Consider the following 18081-nt stretch of genomic DNA (forward strand, 5'->3'; position numbering starts at 1 on the left):
CCGTCTTCAAGGTGGAAGGACTCGCACCACCGATTGTCTATTTCATGGTTGCCTTACGCGGTAAATTCCAAATATTCCCAATCTCTACTCAATGATTACTTGGCACATCTCTAGTATGAGAACCAAACTGAAGGTGTGGATGGAACTTGACTTCCATTTATGCCTTTGGCTTGTTAGTTTAAGATTTTTGTAAAGGGAGATCGATGGAACTTTGATTTCATCTATCTCCCTGTGGGTCTCCTGCACAGCAACCTCCTCGTGGTGAGACCTGGGGCGGCTCTGTCCGTGCTAATGGCTGTGCATCATATATTAGATATAAGGCTAATTAGGTAGAGGTGGTACCTCCCATGTTTTTGCGATCATTGATATGCTTCTATTATTTCTCCCTTCTCTCTTTGCTGTATGTCTCTCTATTCTCTTGTAAATTTCATCACTGATTATAATTATCGTTCCTATTTCATTTACACGAAGATCACTCATCGAACGAAGACGTCGTACCCCCGAAGGACTCCATTCGCATTTCTAATTTGTAACATTTCAGGGTTTAGCTGAACATCGAAGAAGAATTCAATCAAATGCCAACGTCGTTCCATCTGTTTTCTGTCTAAATATGTTTGGTCTTAATTCGGAGTATGGACTGTTCTGTCAATCCTTTCTCATTTCTGTGATTACCATATGGGTCTCCAGCACAGCAACCTCCTCGTGGTGAGACCCGGGCCGGTTCTGTCCGGGCCAATGGCTGTGCCATCGTTGGGGTATTCTTGGGGAGGCTCCCCCAATTATTGATATAGTACTCTTCATGCTAGTTCTCTCTTCACTTTTTACTTGAAAACTGAAGAGCGAAGACGTCGCATCCGCCGAGGGATTCGCCGCTACTAGTATATAAGTCACAATCACTTAGAATATTTGTAAGACCCTACTTCTAAGTTTCCATTGTAAAGTCATTGTAACACTGCCAAGTTGTCACTTCTTAGCTCTCTTTGCTCGGCTACTTCCTCCTCACCTTCTGTGAGGAGGTCATCTGCTTCTCTTAGTAGAAGCAAATGTCCAACTGTGGAATCGGCGGTCGATGGAGCTTGTTCTTCTTCCCTTGGGGGTTTGTACTAGCGAGAGACGATGTGGACACCGAATGGTGTGTGGTATGACACACTTGCAGGTGGAAACCCCACAGTTCAATCAGGCAACTGATTGTGCTGTGAGGTGCCAGTCGCCTTCTCCTAGTACCCGTCTTCAAGGTGGAAGAACTCGCACCACCGGTTGTCTATTTCATGGTTGCCTTACGCGGTAGATTCTAAATATTCCCAATCTCCACTCTATGATTACTTGGCACTTCTTTACTTTAAGATCCAAGGCAAAGGCGTGGATAGAACTTGGCTTCCATCCATGTCTTTGCCTCTCTAGTTTAAAATCACTGTACAATTGTCGAGTTGTCATTTCTTAACTTCTTTTTTTGATACTTGTTCCTCATCTTTGGTGAGGAAGTCACCGCTGCTTCTCTTGGTAGAAGCATGTGACCAACCGTGGAATCGTCGGTCGGTGGAGTGTGTTCTCCTCTTGGGGGTCTGTACTAGGAGTGACGCGACGGACACAGTAGGGTGTGTGGAAAGACACACTCGACTGTGGAAACTACACGTTTCCGCCTTTTGCACATTCTCTTTACCAGCCTGTCGGAATTAGGTCTACTTCGGTAGCTCCTATGTGGCAGCAGGGAGCAATGGTCAATTGACTGAATCGTGTAGTGCCGTGCGCCTCTCCGACCTACCGGCCTTCAAGGCGGTAGAGCTCACACCATCGCTCGTCTATTTCACGGTTGCATTAGCTGTAGAGTCTAATTTAGTCAAACCCTTCCTAATGATAACTCGACAATTTCCTACTTTAAGATCCAAGCTAAAGGCATGCATGGAACTTAGCTTCCATTCATTTCTTTGGCTTGTTAGTTTAAGATTTTTGTAAAGAGAGATCGATGGATCTTTGTTTCCATCTATCTCCCTGTGGGTCTCCCACACAGCAACCTCCTCGTGGTGAGACCTGGGCGGCTTTGTCCGTGCTAATGGCTGTGTATCTTGTATTAGATATAAGCGTAGTTAGGTAGGGGTGTGTACCGGTTTCGTCATTCTCTCGAACGTCCATAGTTTTCCACTTGCTCTTGGAGAGTCTCACTCAATCATTTATATATTTCGATTGATTTCTGATTTTCCGCTTGTTCCTGAGGAGATTCCCCTAATCCTTTATACATGTCTCTTGATTTCTGATTTCTCTCTTAGTTTCAGCACCTTTGTTGTGATTCTGTTATTCGTTCCTTTTTTCTTTGCTGTACGTGTCTCTAATCTCTTGCTGATTTCAACACTGGTATCAATTATCATCATATGAAGATCATTCACCGAACGAAGACATCGTTATCCCCCGAGGGATTTCATTTCTATTTCTAATTTTTAACATTTCAGGATTTAGGTGAATATCGAACGAAAATATTAAAAAAGAATTCAGTCAAATGCCAACGTCATTCAATTCTGTTTTCTGTTTAAACATGTTCTCCTTTGATTCAGAGTATGGATTGTTCTGCCGATCCCTTCTCATTTTTGTCATTTCTATATGGGTCTCCAGCACAGCAACCTCCTCGTGGTGAGACCCGGGCCGGTTCTGTCTGGGCCAATGGCTGTGCCATCGTTGGGGTATTCTTGGGGAGGCTCCCCCAATCATTCATGTATTCCTCTTCATACTCTTTCTTCGCTGGTTCTCTCTTTACTCCTAACTCGAAGATTGAAGAACGAAGACGTCGCATCCGTCGAGAGATTTTATTTCCATTTCTAATTTTTAACATTTCAGGGTTTAGGTGAACATCGAACGAAAGTATTGAAAGAAGAATCCAATCGAATGTCAATGTCGTTCGGTTCGGTTTTCTGGTTAAATATATTCTCTCTTAGTTCAGGGTTCGGATTGTTCTGTCGATCCTTTCTTAATTCTATAATATTCTTGAGCGAATTCTATCGATCATTCAATTATATTCCCTCCTATTTCTTGTAATGAAATTGTTCATTCTCTTCGGAGGGCGTGGGTCGTTCTATCGATCTCTATCATTCTGTAAATGGTTCTTCAGCACCCATTGCTGATCCTAATATTTATCGCTTTAACGGTACTTCAATTTCAGTATTCTCTAGGATTTAGGTGAACACAATATTTACATCAAACGAAGACATAGCATCCGCCGAGGGATTCATCGCTTCTAGCTTATAAGCCTCTAATTCTAAGAATTAGTTTAAAGCCATACTTCTTAGTTTTCATTGTAACGTCACTGTAACACTGCCAAGTTGTCACTTCTTAGCTTTTCTTGCTCGGTCACTTCCTCCTCACCTTCTGTGAGGAGGTCATCTTAGCTTCTCTTAGTAGAAGCAAATGTCCAACTGTGGAATCGGCGGTCGATGGAGCTTGTTCTTCTTCCCTTGGGGGTTTGTACTAGCGAGAGACGATGTGGACACCGAATGGTGTGTGGTATGACACACTTGCAGGTGGAAACCCCACAGTTCAATCAGGCAACTGATTGTGCTGTGAGGTGCCAGTCGCCTTCTCCTAGTACCCGCCTTCAAGGTGGAAGGACTCGCACCACCGATTGTCTATTTCATAGTTGCCTTACGCGGTAGACTTTAACTATTCCCAATTATTTCTCAATGATTACTTGGCACTACTCTACTTTAAGGTCCAAGCTAAAGATATGGATGGAACTTGACTTCCATCCATGTCTTTGGCTTACTAATTCAAACCATAGATTTTAAGATTTTAACTTAAGATCGTATCCTTAAGACTACGGAAGATATCTCATCCGCCGAGGGATTCAGCGCTTTTGGTTCGTAAAGTTCTGTCTTTACTCTTTGTTGTTCGTGTGAATGAAGACGTCGCATCCGTCGAGGGATTCGCCGCTTCTAGTATATAAGTCGCAATCGCTTAGAATATTTTTAAGACCGTACTTTTAAGATTCTATTGTAAAATATTTGTAACACTGCCAAGTTGTCATTTCTTAACTCTCTTTGCTCGGTTCCTTCCTCCTCACCTTCTGTGAGGAGGGCACCTCTGCTTCTCTTAGTAGAAGCAAATGTCCAACTGTGGAATCGGCGGTCGATGGAGCCTGTTCTTCTTCCCTTGGGGGTTTGTACTAGCGAGAGACGATGTGGACACCGAATGGTGTGTGGTATGACACACTTGCAGGTGGAAACCCCACAGTTCAATCAGGCAACTGATTGTGCTGTGAGGTGCCAGTCGCCTTCTCCTAGTACCCGTCTTCAAGGTGGAAGAACTCGCACCACCGGTTGTCTATTTCATGGTTGCCTTACGCGGTAGATTCTAAATATTCCCAATCTCCACTCTATGATTACTTGGCACTTCTTTACTTTAAGATCCAAGGCAAAGGCGTGGATAGAACTTGGCTTCCATCCATGTCTTTGCCTCTCTAGTTTAAAATCACTGTACAATTGTCGAGTTGTCATTTCTTAACTTCTTTTTTTGATACTTGTTCCTCATCTTTGGTGAGGAAGTCACCGCTGCTTCTCTTGGTAGAAGCATGTGACCAACCGTGGAATCGTCGGTCGGTGGAGTGTGTTCTCCTCTTGGGGGTCTGTACTAGGAGTGACGCGACGGACACAGTAGGGTGTGTGGAAAGACACACTCGACTGTGGAAACTACACGTTTCCGCCTTTTGCACATTCTCTTTACCAGCCTGTCGGAATTAGGTCTACTTCGGTAGCTCCTATGTGGCAGCAGGGAGCAATGGTCAATTGACTGAATCGTGTAGTGCCGTGCGCCTCTCCGACCTACCGGCCTTCAAGGCGGTAGAGCTCACACCATCGCTCGTCTATTTCACGGTTGCATTAGCTGTAGAGTCTAATTTAGTCAAACCCTTCCTAATGATAACTCGACAATTTCTTATTTTAAGATCTAAGCTAAAGGTATGCATGGAACTTGGCTTCCATTCATTTCTTTGGCTTGTTAGTTTAAGATTTTTGTAAAGGGAGATCGATGGAACTTTGATTCCATCTATTTCCCTATGGGTCTCCACTCGCAGCAACCTCCACGTGGTGAGACCCGGGCAATCGGTTCTGTCCGAGCTAATGGCTGCGAATTGTCAATAGATATAAGATAATGTTATAAACATAAAGGCTTTTTTGGGAAAAGTTCATGCGTATCTATGTCCAAAAATAGTGTATTAAGTAACTCAAGGCAGTTGGAAAGTTCTAATAATTATAAGAATAGAAGTTTTAGGTTTTATGTTAGTTTCGTCAACCATTTGACTTTGTGTATATGCTTTATTAATTTATTATTAAATTATCATGATACCTTATATTTAATTTCACATTGGCATTGTAATTTGAATTCTTACCACTCACAGCGCTGCTCTCTTATTCCAGACATAGTCGCTAACGTTGAGCGTGACATAAAAGTGGTAAATGGGCCTTTAGAGTCCCAAACACACTCGTCCTTCCCAGTAGTAGTAAAACCCTAAGTATATTTAGCTATGTCCTAATCATTGACGATGTGTATGAATAGATCTAACATCGAATATATTTCTTGTTTCAGGCAAATGGGACCCTAGGATCCTGTTACCATTTTCTCGTCACTCTCGACGTTATCGATTCAGTCAGAAAATGTAGCTGTTTTTGCCTATATTTCTAATGTGAACTGCTACAAATTGTAAAATTACTTTTAAGAAATAGATTTTATAATTTATTTTATTAATAAATTTCGATGAATAAGTAGCTGTTTACTTCTAGCAATTTTTAACACAAGAATTAAAAAATGGTAGAAATACCAAGAAAAATTGTACAGTAATTCCAAGCGTGACAAAAATTCAAACAATTTCTTTATACACATTTAATAGAATTATTTTTTATATTGATTTTAAGAAAATTTAAAATTTCATATCATCATTTCAAAAATTACACGAAACATGAACAATCCAGGCAAGTTTTACCACGTTCAAATGAAACAAAATCTGCTCATAATTTGGCATTAATACCTTCATAATGGATTTATATACTTAGTCAATTAAAACTGTTCACTTTAATCTGTGGGTAACACAGGGAGTCACATGGAAATCGATTAACAATTACTAACAGCTGATATAGTAGAAGTGAATGTTTTTTGTGTCGAAAGTAGTGCGAGTAGATGATCATTGATTGAAATCCCAGACGCCAATTCTAACTAGTTTAAAAATTTTTAATATTTAAACTACAGAAATACTTGTATCTGAGAAATTACATAGTACATTACATTCTTAAATAAAGAATTATAAAAAAAGCTCACAAAAATCGTCAAATATATGTGTTGTTCATAAAATAATAGAATTTTAAGTCTCCCAGTCAGTTGAATTCTTTACAAAAAGACATTTAGTGAAAAACTGATGAATAATATCGTGAATAATTGCCTGCATAATAGTATATTCGTGAGTAACTAATTTTTTCCATGTACGAAGAAACGATTCGTCATATCTCCTCCCCAACTATTGTATCACGTATTCCTACGTACCTATACTATATAAATGATGATTTCAGATAATGATTCATTCAACGCGAATTATGCAATCAGAGACGAAAAAAGAAAAGAAACACGCTTATGCTCTCAAACTTTTTTCATCTCTGAGAAAGTTATTTTCGTTGCCATTAAATTCCAGCTTAAAAAGCCACATCTCTAAATTCTAGAGATTATTGGTATATGTAATAAGTTTCCAATAACTACAAATAAAAAGTGGTACGATTTCAAATTCTATTGAAACGTGCAACAGTGGTACATCACAAAGTTACAGTTACGTTAATTCTACGATAATTGTCGCCAAAATGAGAAAATGTCAAGAAATCCTACGGCGTCCTTGGTGGCGCGCATAATGCATTTATACTTACGCATTAATCTCGCACACAGTGGAAAAAATGCAATGGTATAAGTTCGCGCGATTGTTCTGCTGAGAACTTAATTGGCCAGTATTGTAATCTGTTTAATGAATTCTCCAGGAGTTTTATAATTGAACACGATGCAAGTTGCCTCTTAAGTAAGGAATTAGACGAATTAGGAGAAAACAACCACTTACAGTTGTCGGATTCCAGAAAATTGCGATTGGAATAAATTAGGGGAAATTGTGGAAGAAATTAGGAGAAATAATTAAGTAATCTTTATGCGCGCGAAAATTATATAGAAGACTGCAACACACCGTTTATTTCATTCGGTTGGTGGCAATTTAGTTATTTAAGGAACTTCGAATAGTGATACAGACGTATGGAATATGAAAGTATGAACGATGTAAATTTCTAATGATACACTTATACTAGATTTCTGTGGACTTACTAACCACGTAATGATACACTTCTCCAATTAATCAAAGCAATATTTTTCACATCTCGAATATAAGAATTGCTAATCGTATGCCTACATAACTCTCACGGTATCAACATCCTTATAATCAGTGACCTACGTAACGATTCTTCGAAGAATCGACATTTCATTACAATTTTATCACTAGAAATAGAACGACTCACCTTGCAATTAGTTGCAGCCTCATCTGAAGGATCAGATACTACGATTGGCGACACAAAGATAATGTGGATGGAAGTAAGGACACTATCGAATCACACAAAGGCACTGCAAAGACTAAACTCTCGTCTAGCCAATACCGAGTCATTTTTGACCCCGTGTCGGCTTGACACTGTAGTAGTCCCAAACAAACCTCTGATCACAATAGAGTGAACACCTTTGATAATAGGAACGCTGATTATTCTAGCAGACTAATAAAAATTACAGCAACTGTTTGAATCTTCGAGGTCCCCTATCACGTCTGACCTATGATTTACTTTTTTGCGCAACACTGCAGAATACGCGCGACTGTGACTTCATCATACGTGACGTTACTTCTCTCTCCGATTCATAAATATTATGATAACATTAACTAGCGCCGTATCGTCGACTTTACATTGGTGATAAAACTGATCCTGCAGGTTGCTTCACGTTTAATACCGTTACGAAAGTGTTCTGACGCGTCTGTGATTAATATTTAAATTTAGTTCGATGCTTTTGTTTTTTCTCTGATGCTATTTCGACATGATAGACCTTGAGGAATATTTTTATCCTAAGTAAATTTTGTCCAAAATCCAAGGAGATTAAAGGGACAATCGTGGTCCTATTTACCATAAATTGATGACTCCTTTTAGCTCCCGCGTTCGTGCGACGCATGCAAAGGAAAAAAGAAGGTCGAATTACTCAATCGTCAGGGTTCAGGTGGATCGTACGTACCAGCGACAATGCGCCGCAATGTCGTTAATTACTACGTAATATGGAGAAAACTGCTTCAACTACGGGCTCCAAAAGTCGTGTGCACCGATGCGTCACGCAATACGTGGAATTGGAAAATGTGTTCCTGGCTCTCGTAGCTTCCAACTAACGTAATATTTGGGACTGAAATTTTATTGTAGATACAGTGATATTTCACTATTTTCTAACAATCCAATTTGTACATCTTATGCAGATTGTTCACTTTGTATTCATTATATTAAATAGTCTAATGTTTAACTCTAATTGTAAGTCTGGGTTATGAAATTTTTAATCTACAAGGGTACAATGCAAATTTAATTATAATATTTTATAATGTGATTATTTTCACAAGAAAAATTGAAGATAATAAAGAGACCAGAGATGTCAATAGTATTGAAAAGTTAATAGGTAGACAACATTTTCTTATAGGTACTTTTACCATTTGAATAGACTGTATGGCTATTTTGGAAAGAATTCCTGGTAAAATTATAGAAATTAAAGATTCAGCGTCTCCAAGTGCCAATGAAGCTTAAGTCGCTAATTATTCCTCTGGCTCGTGTTACAGATCTTATCCGCGAGACAAAAGTATTCTTCACATACGACGAAGTGGACAGAAACAGTCTCAATTCATCTCGTCGTCTGCTGCGGAGGTAAGAGTAGTTTGCTTATTTAAATTTCAAGTAGCTACGAAAATGGAACCCAGGAGGATCGCCTTGAAATTCGTGTTTCTTCCCCCTTGGCTTTCTCGTAAATCTCGCGTTTCCAGTTTTCCTTTTCACCTCGAGCGATTAACTTTTTCTCTCTTCTCAGCGTGGACGTCGTGAAAATCTTTCTCCGAATTTGTGAGATTTAGAAATAACACAGTTTTTCCATCGCTGTGGATTTTTTTACGTCTCGTGACTCTACGATTCTGTTTTTGTTCTTCGAAAATCGCTCAAATGTAATAATAACCTTCACCCAGGAATCTCAGGTAGGTCGATCAATGAAAAGGATTAAATCATTCAGTCGGCAGACCTTGCGGTCCGTTTGAATAATTCTTGAGCTCGAGCGTAACAAAGGTAACACGTATCACCTGTTTTCCCACGTTTAGTCGTACAATTAAAATTGCACTGTAATTGTTGCAACGGTATGCACGAATTTTCAAAGAATTCCGACTTGGAAAGTCAGCAAACTATAGATTACGGAAGTCTGTAATTTTTAATCTCATTTTTCTATGCACCAAGAAAGTATTTTTAATTGCATTTTTTTTATTTTTAGTGATCTTATTTTAAATAGAAAAAATGATCTAATTTCTAGGTAATCGAGCTCATATGTGACTTAATCGTTCTTCTGATTTCCTTTACATAGATTGTCAAATTGTACCTGTGAGATTTTCCAGAGAGTGGAAATAATACCGTAGTACGTATAGAATGAGCGTGTTCTGTTCCAATTCAGCTGTCATAATTTTTCCCTTTTTGTTGAATCGCGTGTACCCTGGTACTCAATATTCTGTCGATCAATCTTTATGGCACTTAATTTCTGCATTAAATTATAAGTTCTAAATTGTTCTGGAAACGTGGACGTCTTGCTGTGTCAAAACAGTTAACAGCTTTAGAAAAAAAGGACAGGAATAGCTTGCACAAAAGTGTTTTATATCAATGAATTTCAAAAACTTTTCATGATGAGAAGTAAGAAATAAACTAAAGAAATAAAACAACAAAAAGAATGAATCAATTTATAAAATATTCTATTAAGAGGTATTTTTCTATGAACAAAAATATATTGTACCATCCAATTTAAATAATTCCTAATAGTCGGAAGGTGTCATAAAAATGAATGAAAAGAACAGTACCTGAAAAAAGTAGGTGAATATGTGAAATACAAATAGCCTTTGTATTATCAGAAAAAGTAAAAGAAACAAAATAAAGGAATTTCCATGTTAAAAGAAGTCTCATGACGAAAGAGATATTTTCATAAAAAGTTTCAAGAACTTCCTAATTTCTTTCCCACTGTAAGAATTCTATTGCGTTAGTGATTTATCGATGACAATTTTATTGACACTGAAGGAAAAAGTAGGCTGATTACACGCAAGAAATTGCGATACTCATAATAATCTGTTAACCCTACTAAAGAGTAGTGCCTCTTAAATACCAGTAAAAACAAACTGAAGAAACGCACGGCTGAGTCTCGTAAATGTTCGCGTACTTGAAGAAGGAATCGCGGCCAGTACGTGGGACCGGTGCACTCATTATCTCCCAATGAGATTATGTAGCCATTGTCGAAGTTGCTGGCTCTTAAAAGTAAAACCATCAAACGCGATTGCGTACAGATTACCAACGCGCGCGTCCGCGCTTCTACGCGCGGCATTGAAACCTGAATACGCTCTCGTGTCCTTCTCGTCGCGTTAATTCAATTTCGCGAACGAGACTCCTCGGTTTGACAGTAATAATAGCACAGTGAAATGTAATCTCTCTTTGATCTCAGACTTCTGAATGCCAACGATTGCACCAAGCGAGAATTCTTTTACTCCCCTGAAACCTTCCCAAATTTCAACTCTGAATTTTTGTTAATGACTGACCCAATTTCTGAGGGTCCAAGGTTACTTCTGTTCTTAATTTCTAACTGAAACTCCAGGAAGCTGCAGGAAAAGTTATGCAAGAGAAAAATGGGCAAAGCTGCTAACAAGGGAACTCCTCGTATCGAGCATCAACGTTATGGACGTGTTATGAAGAAACAGTGCACAGGTATGCACTCTGCATGGAATATATGAGGATAAATCGTATGCAGAGGTTCGCCATCGTGACTCAAGGTCTCATGAACTGGCCTTAGACGATACACAGTTACATACGCACACGATGCTCCAGATCATCGTGAGACTCTCCTCGTGAGTGGCAGGGCGCGGTTGTTTATGATTTTGCACGTGGATGAATGGTCCGAGTTTTAGTCACCGTTGTCATGCATCGCGTGTGCACGTTCCTGGATCGAACGCAATGAAAATGAGTGCGAACCGATGGCTGTCGCGCAATGATCACCTTGGGCGAGTCTTCATGGTAATATATGTTATATCTATAGACTACTGTACGTCCTTTCCCACGGTGTTAACTAGTATTTTAAATGACATCTAAATTTGCTTTGAAATTATTTTTGAAGTTCGAAATAACGAGATTTGTAATTTATTATGGAAGATATTGTACAGAAGAAAATCCAATCCTATTAGATTTTATTTTCTAATTTCTGATACCCTTTACTGAGTTAATTTCTCTACTCTCTAAAGTTATCAAAACTGCTAGAAATTCTAGTGTTCAATATTACAGAAAAATCTTATGGTGAATTGTCCTAGTGGCAAGTAAAAAATTGCAAAACAGTGAATCATCGTTTTGCATAAATAGAGAGCGTTGCTAAACGGAAGATCGCAGCGGATTGTGTCTAAAATATGTACCTCCCGAACGGATGACTATCAGCCTGCAATTTTACCCCGCGGCCCTTCCCACGTGTGATTAAAACATTTGCAAAATTATGAATCACGTTTCGAATTAAAAAGCTGATGTGACGGTGACACAATGGCGTCTAGATTCTCAGGACGAGGCTGTCGGTAGCCAGGTGAAGCAGGAAGTGGCATCGATGAGATTAGCTCTGGAAACATAATTGCGCAATTAGGCGGACGTAAGGTGAATCATCGCGAGATGCATTCTAAGGAGTCATTTTTTTATGGTTCTTTTCGACAACGCAACGTATGTAAATCATATAAGTCAGAGGTCTTTGGAAACCCTTTATCCTGCAAATTTATCTATGTCTATTCAGTGTGAAGTGAAAAACATTATGTTTCAAAATGACGTAGATACAATGTAATATGCATAACAGTATTCTTAGCAGTTGTGTTGCCTAGTGGTAATAGTAACTACGCCATTTCAACTCGAATGCTTAATACTCTCTCGACCCTTCTTTAGCATTATTTCACCCTCGACTTCATTTCTCTCTATTATTCTGTGCGATCCATCATCCAAAGCGTCTCGATCCATCTTTCGTCTGCCATTAGTTTGATTGATCATCACTAAAGTATTGGATCGAACCCTTCCACGTAAAATAAATCAAGGTCTCCATAGAGCTATTTTGTCTTCTGAAAGTTTAGGAGAGTCAGGTTCGACGAGTGAGTACATAGTGGTGTAATGAGATTACTATCTAATTTCGTAGTCAGTCCTTCAAAAAAAGGTCGCAGGTGCTTGAAACCTTTGGTTTTAGTGAAGACCTCGAGAAAGAATTGTAAATTGTTGCGAGATGTAAAGGAGGAGTGCGTCGCAGACAATGAGGCTCATTGAGAGGGACGAGCTTGTCAACGTGAGAGCTTCTGACTTTCGCAATCCACGCTGGGCCTCGATTCTGTCTCTTTTTCTATGACTTGCCTCTGTCTTCTGACATGTCTTTTCGTTTCCTACGAATGTTGTTTTTGTTCTGGTTCCCAAATGATAGTATCTAATTAAAATAGAAGGGTAGTAAAATTTTGAACACAAATTCTACTACCTTGAAGTAGACAAGCAGGTGTTATATTATTAAATATGGTTCAGTCACTCTTAGACTGTAACTCTGCTCATCATTCACTCTTTCTCCTCATTCTATATTTCCATTTACTAATTGATCGTCTAAGTCGATTTGCAATTCCCAAACAACCAGTTTTTCCTCACATCCACTGCTCTACCTTTCCAGATACTCTCATTAACTTGCAATCCTTGAATAACTCATTCCTTCTCTTCAATTTTTCATCTTTTCTGCAAGCCTAACGCCAGCTGTATCTCAATTTACCCAAAAGGATAACAGTGAAACCAAAGGATTTCCACAGGTACATCAATCATCCCCTAGCGCAAAATTCACAGGTCTGTGTCTCTAAATCGCAACAGTATACAATTTCATCCACCATGCCGTACTGCTCCACGAATTAACATATTCGCTCGAGGTTCGAGCCTCTTCCTCCTATTTTCCCGCGGTTTCCCTTCCCCCTCGTCCTCCCACGCACGTTCAGAGGCCAAGACATCGTCGATGCGACGACACCAGCGACGAGGTGTGCACGGATCCCCACCTCTCGCTATGGATGACCTCCCCGTGGTCGCGTTCGAACTGCTTCGCAGGGATAAATGTACACTTGCGGTAGGCCACGAGGCTTTTAGCGACTCCAGAACGAAACGGCTGCACGTCGTGTCATCGTGCATCGTCGACAGCCGCGATCATCTCTGCGCCTCTGCTAATCGATCCAGGATCGAGCGGTGTGTACCACATGTGGAGGAGTCCTTTTGATCACGATGGATCTGAAAGTTAGAGGACTCGTAAGTCTTCGTTTTTGAGCACCGATTACTGACTCTCTGTGGTGACTCGTTGGAGGGTGAGGAGTCTTGAGGCGTTTGCGTGGAGGGTGAAAGTGCGTGACTTCGAGAGGAGAGAGAAGTTTGAAAGGGTTGATAGTTTTGTGAACCTTCTTCGTCTAAGTGCGTAGATTTCGGAAGATATAGGAATTTGGAAGGGTTGTAATTGGTGAATTTCTTAGTTAGTGGGTTTTTGAAGTTACCCCTTCTTGAGGCGGGAAGTGTGTGGTCGTTTGAGGAGGTTACAGAAAGAGTGAATAGATTGAGTGGTGAACCTTTCACTCGAGGAACTCTGTTGCTCTCTCCTTCTCTCGTAGGGGTGAGAAGTAGGGGTAAGAAGGGAGAAGCGGATAATAAGCTCATGACTTTTTCAGAAGTTTTATAAGAGACAAATATTTTATTCGAGTAGGTAAAAAAATACTGCCCTCTTTATAACAACTAAACATTTAAAAAATTGATGAATAGATTGATCGATAAATCCTCCATTTAAGAATTTTCGTAACTTCCTCCCTTGATAAAAATAAAATAAAATAAAAGTCATAATTGAGAGGAGGGCTTTTAATAGAAATAAGTATTTTACCATAATTGAATCTAATCGCAAAGGTAGTTAAAAATTTTACTATTTACTCGATTTCCACTGACTCATAAACCAGCTGTAATCACTGTTAATTATACATGGATAATCAAGGGATACAAAGGAGAAACTCAAGTGGATGTTCAACACTGGGTGTGTCGAATAAAAAACAAACCAGGAATCTTGTCTGCGACGTCGTATGAACGCGAGTTTCTCACGCGTCAGTTTCACGTGTCATGAACAAATCGCGTTTACTATCGAACGTTCAAGGTTGCAGGATCCCGAATGGATCGCGGATGACCTACTGCTGTGAATAGCCTTTCGTGCTAGAAGGAAATACGTAACACGAAGACGTAACACGTGACCGTGAAGTCAACAAATGAATTGCACGTAAACGCTTTGCTCGTAGAGTACCGCCATTATTTATGAACATAATATTGTTCCCGTATAATGATCTACGTTCTCATTATTTTCAATCGCGCACATCTTAGGTAGATGTTTCAGAGATACACATGTAACAAATTCAATAGGCAGCGAAGAGAATGTGAAATAAGTAACTAACGCAAAGTAATTAACTTATTCGAGGACATTTAATAAATACTTTTCTTATTTCGTAACTTTTACTTATTGTTGAACAATTACTTTTCATTCTAACTTGCTCTGTTTGAAATGTAAATGGAAGAACAGTGCAGGAAAGGCATCTGATGCAACTAAGTATAGGTATCTCTTTGATAGTGATGAATGACTGAGAAGCTTCCTCTTTAAATCTTCTACATAACTAAGAGGAAAGAGAAGGCTAGAATTGTTTACGTGTCGTATTGGTCTTCGTCTCACTGCATAGCTTTAATCAGTGCCATAAATATTTCCTCGTATTTATGGAAGAGTTATTGCCAGTAATGTACAGTGACTATTCTATTTATCCATTTAGAAAACAAGTATTCTAACAATTGACATATTTGTTTCAGATGATGCTGACTTGGGTCTTCTTCATCCCTGTCCCCTTCGTATTCGGTCAGCTGGATTTACCCCCTATAGGGGAGGATCCTCGAATAAATTATGGCCGACGAGGCCCCTCAAGTGAAGCGGATTTGCAAGATATTTTGGCGAGGCTGGACTTTCTTGGCACTGAAAGTTGCAGTGCAAATGTAGCTTCACAGTGGGCTTACGAGACAGATGTGAACGAATATACGCAATCTCAAGCGGTAAATATGATGACAAACTAACAATATCGAAAGTTTCGATGCTTCGAAACCCTGATACATTTTATATTCAAATCTTCTGCCAGTGTAAATACAACAGGATAATGGTATCAATGAAATTTTCGTTGCCCAAATACCCGCATGTGATTTTTCCTAAAATGGTAAGAACACTAGATAACGTTGTGAAAGCCAAAAAAAAGTGGGTCTACTATTATCGCTTTGCTTTCTCACCCTGAATTCATGAGTGGAATTTTAAATTATATATAAATATATTACACATGTACTACAGAAGTGACACAACTAAATATGTTTTTCTGAGGGGAAGCAGAAAACTGTTTATGAGTTTAGGAGAAAGTTATGTATTAAATACATAATACTGACATAAAGAGTAATTTTACTTAATGAAAGTTATGTTACTTGAATAATTAATCCAAAAGAGTAGTTATGAGCTACTTACATTAAATAATTTATAATTCACATTTGAAGAGTTCTTCGAATAAATCCTATAATTTTGATCTTATATTAATAAACTTTTTACAATGAATAGTGATGCATTTACCAAACTGATTTATACCTATAATTAAAAAATCACATTTTTTAAGTTGTGTTACTCTTGAAATACATGCGCAATATGTATTTACAGCAAATGCTTTATGTCTGCAAAATTTTGGACTCCCTGTTATAACCACCCCTTATTCAATTACATTTCCAACGCAAAAATAATTGAATTAATGAAACTGTCACGACATATAAAAGAGAAAGAGCCAAGCCACGATATCCGACGAGCGTTATTATCATCACGCGATTCACTTAGCGGATTTCACGTTGAAGGCTGACGATTTCCGTTCTCGTCGGTTCGGACGGTGGCTGATGAGCGCCGTTACGAAATCGTTCGAGGCATCGTCACAATCGTACCGCCTGGGAATATTTCCCGCGGAGGTGTTCGGCCCCTCGACGGACAATAAAGGCCGCCCCGTGTCAGGGAAATCCTCGAACACGCGAAATTGCGTCGCGGAGTATAACGCGATGACGTTTCGCAGTCTCACGGGCCGATTCGCGGAGGAGGTCGAGGTCCCATCCAAGAAACGTCGAACAACTGTTTTGAGCCACGTAACAGTTTGAAATAATAATTAGAAAGGAACGTGGAAGCTTATATCCGAGGAAGTGAAATGAGAAATCTTATACAAATATAAATACGACCCACCTTTTCGAAGTTTCGTTTTAGTAATACCGATTATACGATTTGAAATTTTATTCAGCAGGGATCAATCTTTATGGTTTAATTGGAGAATAAACTCTTTTTTAGTAGCCCATAAAGTATATTTACTTACGCTACAAATGCGCATTCTTACGCCTTCAAACTCATTTCCTTTTCGTTCGACTGCCTCACTAGGCGGTTTCTATCTCTAATCCCAGGAAAGCTACTGATACCAGCATATTATCTCTAACGGTAAACCTCCTGGACGTTGATTTATGCTGCGAACCAGTTCCGCATGAACGATCACCTTCGTGTTGATTACCTGGCACTCTTATCAGAAACTTTCGACTTACACGTAACAGAACATTACTACGTTTCCCCATGCATCGCTAATATTAAATGAGTGATTTGACATTAACTCTGTTTAACACGATTAAATTTTATTTTTTAGCTGGGAGCGCAACGAGCATACGCAGAGTTCCAGAACCAGGCTTGGTTTCTGATATCAAGGATCGATAGAGATAATATTAGAGATCCTGTGATTAGACGACGACTCAGATATTTGTCCGTAGTTGGACCATCAGCCCTTCCACCAGACCAGTTGGATAGGGTAACTAATCAAAATTAATTATGCTCATATTTATTACAATTTTGTAATATACTCGGTATTCGATAACAGATGTTAGAAATTTTAAGAGCTGCTTCTACATGGCAAAATAAGATCAAGAATAATAAAATCAAGAATTTTATTTGCTTTAAACCGTTTAATTGTTAAGAAAAAGTCTAAACACGCGTGAAATATGTCTGACTAGGAATTTATTTTATTCCTGACGAGCAGTACCCAGGTTAGACACAGAAATCAGTAGAATAAGGCTCAAGTCAGACATAACAAAGGCAGTAGAATACATTCCAAGTCAGACACATCTTCTCAACGAATTTTTCTCAACAATTGGTACTTAACTTTGAAACAAATCCTCAAACGCAAGTTTGTCATTCCTAATTTTCAACTCATTTTGGCCTGTACAATGAATCTTTAAAATTTGTGACACCTGTCGTCGAACATCCTCTACTATGTTTAAAAAAAAGAGGATTCAAAAGAAATACTGAAGAAAAGCATGGAAATGCAAGTGACAATTGTAATAAATTGTAATTGACAGTCCATGGCTTAAAAAGGAAACCAAATGTCGCGTTATCGCTTCCCACTCGTTGAAATCACCAAGAAAACCGGCGCGAAATAACTCATATCGGTTAGCGAGGGAACTTCAGCTCGCATTTCCGACTCTTTTTCAATGCGACCGATTAATCTGGCTCCTGTAACGAGTAAAACAAAACAGGAAGTCGCATACGAGGATACATTTCCCTCTTACGCGTAATGAGAACGTGTCCGACGATAGCTCGCGGTAATATAGGAAGAAAATGCGAGAAGAGAAGTGGGAGACAGGAAACAACACGAGAGATGTCTCGTTTTTCGTTGTGCGCGGAAACGCTGGCAATGGA

At 39.2% G+C, this 18081-nt stretch overlaps 2 protein-coding genes across 6 annotated transcripts in view; one reads left to right on the top strand and one right to left on the bottom strand.

Annotated features, from left to right (window-relative positions):
• The window catches only part of Wat (worker-enriched antennal transcript), a 41908-nt gene extending 34276 nt beyond the window's left edge, over positions 1 to 7632 (bottom strand). Inside the window, exon 1 of the mRNA XM_076384589.1 lies at positions 7515 to 7632. The gene's annotated coding sequence lies outside the window, so the exon portion shown is untranslated. The remainder of the gene's footprint in view (positions 1 to 7514) is intronic.
• A 1277-nt stretch (positions 7633 to 8909) lies between these two features.
• The window catches only part of Ance-3 (angiotensin-converting enzyme Ance-3), a 52809-nt gene continuing 43637 nt past the window's right edge, over positions 8910 to 18081 (top strand). The window contains exons 1-3 of one of the 5 annotated variants that reach the window (XM_076384065.1): positions 8910 to 8933; positions 15153 to 15389; positions 17036 to 17194. In XM_076384065.1, the coding sequence (XP_076240180.1) occupies positions 15153 to 15389; positions 17036 to 17194 (396 nt within the window). In that variant the 5' untranslated portion in view covers positions 8910 to 8933. Of the gene's footprint in view, positions 8934 to 10896; positions 11007 to 11157; positions 11313 to 13436; positions 13578 to 15152; positions 15390 to 17035; positions 17195 to 18081 lie in introns of those variants that run through there. The other 4 variants (XM_076384063.1, XM_076384061.1, XM_076384062.1 and 1 more) reach the window with 4 other exon arrangements.

This window comes from Calliopsis andreniformis, chromosome 9 (assembly GCF_051401765.1).
Source record: "Calliopsis andreniformis isolate RMS-2024a chromosome 9, iyCalAndr_principal, whole genome shotgun sequence".
NCBI lineage: Eukaryota > Metazoa > Arthropoda > Insecta > Hymenoptera > Andrenidae > Calliopsis > Calliopsis andreniformis.